The 5,529-nt window shown below is 38.0% G+C and overlaps 1 protein-coding gene across 1 annotated transcript in view; it reads left to right on the top strand.

The window, feature by feature from the left end:
• Positions 1-5,529, top strand: part of NPHP1 (nephronophthisis 1 (juvenile)) — a 119,604-nt gene that overhangs the window by 50,337 nt on the left and 63,738 nt on the right. Inside the window, exon 11 of the mRNA XM_006898944.1 lies at positions 1,234-1,362. Within this exon, the coding sequence (XP_006899006.1) occupies positions 1,234-1,362 (129 nt within the window). The remainder of the gene's footprint in view (positions 1-1,233; positions 1,363-5,529) is intronic.

The raw sequence follows: 5,529 nt of genomic DNA, 5'->3' as shown, positions 1-5,529 counted from the left end.
ATTGAGTATTATGGTTAGCACAGGAATCCAGAATTAAGGTTGCATAGAGAAGTGTACTCGGGGTGGGAGGTGGGGGGGAGGGGACGTGGGAATTGTATACTAATGAAGAATTTTTTTCCCCTCTCTTCGGAGGGGGACACGAGCTGGTGGGGAGGGGTGGGCAGGGAGAAAATCGTGGCAATGAGTGAATGGAAATCCAAAACCTCTGTAAATGTCTATTAAAATTAATAATAATAATTTTTAAAAAACGAAAAGTTATTTAGGTATTCCAGGTGAGCCCCATATTTGAAGTAGAACAATATCCTTGCTCTTTCTGCTGTGCTCCTTTTTACCAGACCCAAACCCCCAATTCCAACTTACTTTCTTCTGTTTCTCAGAACTCAGAACTTAAGAAGAGAGTGCAGTCAGGTTCTGTAAGGATTGGGGAGTAGAACTGTAGTGCCTGAGACATTGCCTGGAACCTTCATGATACCGAACATCTTTTATTTTAAGTCAACAAATATTTTGGGATTGTTCTGTTTAGTGTGTCATTTTTTAGTAAATGGCAATTAATTTTATGAAACTGTGTCCAGGAACTAAATATTCAACTCTTATTTTTCAAATCAATTAAGGTGACAAGCTCTTAGAGACTAGTTCTTTTTTCTTTTTTTTTTTTTTTTTGCAATGGTGTAAGTTATTTAAGTGAAAAGACTCATAAACAAAAAGTAAAACATAAAGTTTCATCAGTTAAAATTTAAAAAAAGACCATCATTTTATTTACCCATAACTGAAATGACCCTGGGAAATGGAGCTGAATATGCTCATAATTTGGGCAGCGCATTCTTCTATCAAACCACCGAAGTAGAAAATCCAGGTCAGATAACTAGATAAGAGCTTGTAGTTAAAATAAAGATGAATTATTGGATAATATTAGTGACCGACACTGATGGTGGTTCTGTGGTAACCTTATCCTCTTATCCATATCCTGATAGCACTTACATGTCTTTCACACACATTTAAAGTTAAAAATACAAATGTTTCAACTGTAAATACTTAAGAAATATAAACATGAAAGGACTGAATTTTGTTTTTATATGAACAATTAAAACTTTCTTTAGGTATATATATGAAATTTTTCCTTTTCTTTTTTCAAGTCTGCATTTTCATAAAAGCACTGAGCAAAAACTTTTTTGAAAAATAAATTTGTCCTATAATTCCTGAAAATAAATCTCATCCCAACTGTTTTTATTTCAGATTAGTTTAAGAACAAGTCGAGTTTCATTGATTCTGACACTGTGGAGCTGCAAAATGATTCCTCTTCCAGCAACAAGCATACAGATTTTCAGCAGACATGTTCGCCTCTGCCTGTTTGATGGGAATAAGGTGAATTTCCTAAGGAATTCTATAAATTCAGATCAAGATGAAAAAATATTTTTAGTACAACCTGTTTTAATCTCTTGGGTAATATCTATTTGTCCCTCTCCATACACATCTTCTTCTCACTTAGATACAAATACCAGGTCAAGGAATGGAAAAATTGGTATTGAGCAGAAGTGGAGGGTGATTACATTAAATCACATAATGGAAGATGACTACATCATTCTGTAACTGCCATTTTACATTATTGCCTTGCTCCCAAATCAGTGAGAATCTTGGCCTAGCCAAGTTGACATATACACTTAACCATCCCATTAGCACGTGTTACTTGTTAACATTTCCAATCTCTTCTCCATCCATCATGATGTTGCCTATTGGTCCAGTGGTAAGAATCTTTATTTCCTTGACATTGAGATACAGTCCATATTGAAGGATGCATTCCTTGATCTTATGCAAGAAGTGCTTCAAGTCCTCCTCACTTTCAGCAAGCACGGTTGTGGCATCTGTATAATGCAGGTTATTGATGAGTCTCCCTCTGATCCTGATGCCACATTACAGCTTCTTGAATAATTTCCTCGACATATAGATTGAATAGGTAGGTATAGAAAGTGAACACAACCTTGATGCATTCCTTTTTTCATTTTAAACCATACAGTATTTCCCTGTTCTGTTCAAACAACAGCCTCTTGGTCTAGGTATGGGTTCCAACATGAGCACAATTAAGTGCTCTGGGGTTCCCATTCTTCTCAATGTCAGCCACAACTTGTTAGAATCCACCCAGTGAGATGTCTTTGCATAGTCAATAAAGCACAAATAGACATTCTTCTGGTATTCCTTACTTTCTCTGAAAGAAATTAAAACTATATTTAAAATCTCTAACCAAGAAAACTCCAGGTCTTTAGAGAGGTCCTTCAAATGATGAATAAATAATACTCACATAAATAAATAAATAATACTCTCAAGAATAGAAAAAGCTGCTTCCCAACTCGGTCCACTAGATCAGCAAAAGCATGACACCAAAATCTGACCATATATTAGAAGAAAGAAAAATCAGAAGGCCAGTATCCTTCATGAATGGAGAGACCAAAATCCAGAAAGGTCAACAAATTTAATCTAGTAATATATAAGGAGGATAATAATGACTAATTGGGTTTTATTCCAGGAATTCAAGATCAGTTAACATTTGAAAAATCAGCTACTGTAACTTGCCATATACTAGACAAAGAAAATGGTGTGATCACCTCAACTAACTTAGAATAAGCATTTCAGAAATTTCATCACTCATTTGTGATTTAAAGGACAGTAACAACAGCAACAACAAAGCACCAAAAGACCCTCACCAAACTAAGAATAGAAGGGAGCAAAAAGAATCCTTGTTTGTGGTAAAGAGCAATAAGGAGAACCAAAAGCCAAGGTTTACCCCCAAGATTAAGAATAAGTCAAGGATAACTGAGAAATAAATAAACAGATAAACCAGTTTCTTAAATGAGCAAAACTTTAAATGGGCTCTTTAAAAATTAAAGTAGGTGAAAAACAATAGACATCTAAAAAGATATCCAGCATAATAAATGATCAGGGAAAAACAAAGTAAAACCACAATGAGACCAAATTACCTGAACAAGAAACTGCCTTAATATACACTATACTGCTGCTGCTGCTGCTTTCTGCATGTGCTGTAGGATCGGAAATGACTCATAGCTTGGAACTGACTCAGAGTGCACCCTCCAGCAGGTTTTCAGAGGCTATAAATCACACAGGAGGAGATTACCCATCATTTTCCCAAGGAGCAGTTGGTGGATTCAAACCTGTGTTTGGGTTGACAGGCAACTCCTACCCACTAGGCCATCCTCAAGTAACCTCCAACTTACAGCTCCCCTCTATGCAACAGGACAAGCCACGCCATGTGCTGGGCCTCCCTCACTAGGCCATGGTTACAGTCATCGTGTCAGCTCAGCTTATTGAAGGTCTTCCTCTATTTCATTGACCCTTCCCTCTTCCAAACATGATGTCCATCTCCAGGAACTGGCCTTCCTGATAGTATGCCCACAGTATCTGAGCCAAAGTCTCACTATCCTTGCTTCTGAAAAGCACTCTGCCTGCACTTCCTTCAAGACAGATTTGTTCTTTTGGCCATTCAACTTTCACATACATATGAAGCAATTAAAAATGCCATGTCTTGGGTGGGGTGTACCTTAGTCTTTAAAGTCCTTGCTCTTTAGTAATTTAAAGGGAAGAGTGGTGCAAGGAGAAGAAATAGCACAAGCCAAGGCTCTGTGGTAGGGGATGATGTGGGAAATGGGAGCCCAGTGTAGCTGAGTGAGGAGAACGAGAGAAGAGGGCAATGTGGTGAAGGGAGACAGTGGAAGACATTGTAAACCACATTTGAAGGAATTTCTCTGTATCCTACAAACAGTGAAAGTCTTTGAAAGAAGTGGCATGGCTTGATTTATATTTAGGAGAACTCTCTGATTCCTCTCTAGAAAATTCATTAGGGAAGACCAAAAGGACTGAGTGGACAAGAGGGGCTCTGGCATAGTGTACTGGTCAAACGGTAACAGTGTCATCTTCAAAAGAACAAAGTCTAGACCCTCACTGTTCTTGTCCTCTCTTGCCAGCTGTGGGACCTTGACCAGATTATTTATTTACTTGCACTTTCTCACTTTCCTTATCTGGTACACATCTCTTAGGAGCAATTTGAGGATTAAATGAGTTCATTAAAGCACTGAGAAGAGTTTATCAAAGTATTATATGAGTTACTAGTTAAGAGATGGTAAATACACAGGAGAACATTGCCCATCGCTCCCTCTTTTTTTTTTTTAATTGAGATTTTAATGAAAGTTTATAGAGAATTTGGATTTCCATTTATACATTGTTGCACATTTCCCTTCCTGCCCACCCCCACTGGTTTGCTTTTACTTTGCAAAAAAAAATTCTTTCATTGTGGTACAATTCCACTCCCTGCCTCCCCCCCTCCCACCCCTGCCGAGTCCACTTTACTGTGCAGCTCTTATTCTGGACAGTTGTCATGCATATAACCTAATCCTATATTCCTTTTAAGCAGTTCTTCCCTCATCTGTTTCAATGCCATGTTCATATTTATAGATTCGAACCACTTACCTTTCCTTTGGCAGCATGGCTCCTTACTCACCAGAGCTCTGCCTAGGGGTAAGAAATGGTGCTGTAATCCCAAAGGCACATGGTTCAAATCCACCAGCTGCTCTGTGGGAGAGGTAATCTCCATCCATGCAGCTTATTGGCTCTGAAAACCCTCTGGAGGGTCAGCCGTGGATCAGTTCCAACTATACAGCACATGAAAACAACAATTAAGAAATATAATTATATCTTAGAGGAGTAGAAGTGTAAACATGATATGTGAATAACGAGCTATTTAGAAGGTAAAAATCAACAAAATGTGATGACTGAGTATAGAGGATGTAGGAAGGGGCCAAACATGACAGTGAGATAGGGAACATTGAAGGTAGGGAATTAATTGTGGATTTGGTTTTGCTCATGCTAAATCTGTTTATAACTCTTGTTGTTGTTAAGTGCGATCGAGTCATAGACGACTCATAGCGACCCTATGAACAAAAGACCTGAACACGTGTATAATTTTCTTCGTTTCTCCAAGTTCATAGGGTTTTCAGAGGCAAGCTATTTCGGAAGTGAATGCCACTCCTACTTCCAAGCTTGTTTAATTGAGGAGCTCCACCAAACATGTCCACCATGGGGTAACCATCATCGCATTTGACTTATCAGTGTCACAGTGTTCAGCTTCATAGCATCCACAAATTACAGCAATGGACAGACCAGGGCTATACCACTTAGAAAAATGTTTAACCAGAAACATTTAATACCGGCCTGTTGGTTGAAAATGAAAAATCTTTCATTTGAATTTATAGTAAATAAACCAGTTTTATTGTTTAAATTGTTCTCTGTTTTAATGGCTGTTTCTCACCTCTGTGCTATGTCCTTGCACAAAACCACAGCCATCAGTCACTGCTAGGTGTCCTCAGGGATCAACCCTTCCCTTCTATTTGGTGTTTTCGTTGTTGGTAGGTAACTCTGCATTGTCTATTATGTGTATAAAAACATTAAGGTTGGAATTTTAATTGGAATAGCATGTTCAACGTTGGGGTGTTGAGGTTTTTTTTGCTGTTGTATTTTTTTATTATT

The sequence above is a fragment of the Elephantulus edwardii genome, unplaced genomic scaffold (genome assembly GCF_000299155.1).
Source record: "Elephantulus edwardii isolate Elephantulus edwardi_28Jun2011 unplaced genomic scaffold, EleEdw1.0 scaffold00241, whole genome shotgun sequence".
Lineage (NCBI taxonomy): Eukaryota > Metazoa > Chordata > Mammalia > Macroscelidea > Macroscelididae > Elephantulus > Elephantulus edwardii.
Note: the sequence above shows the minus strand (reverse complement) of the source record. Positions and strands in the feature narration are given on the sequence as shown.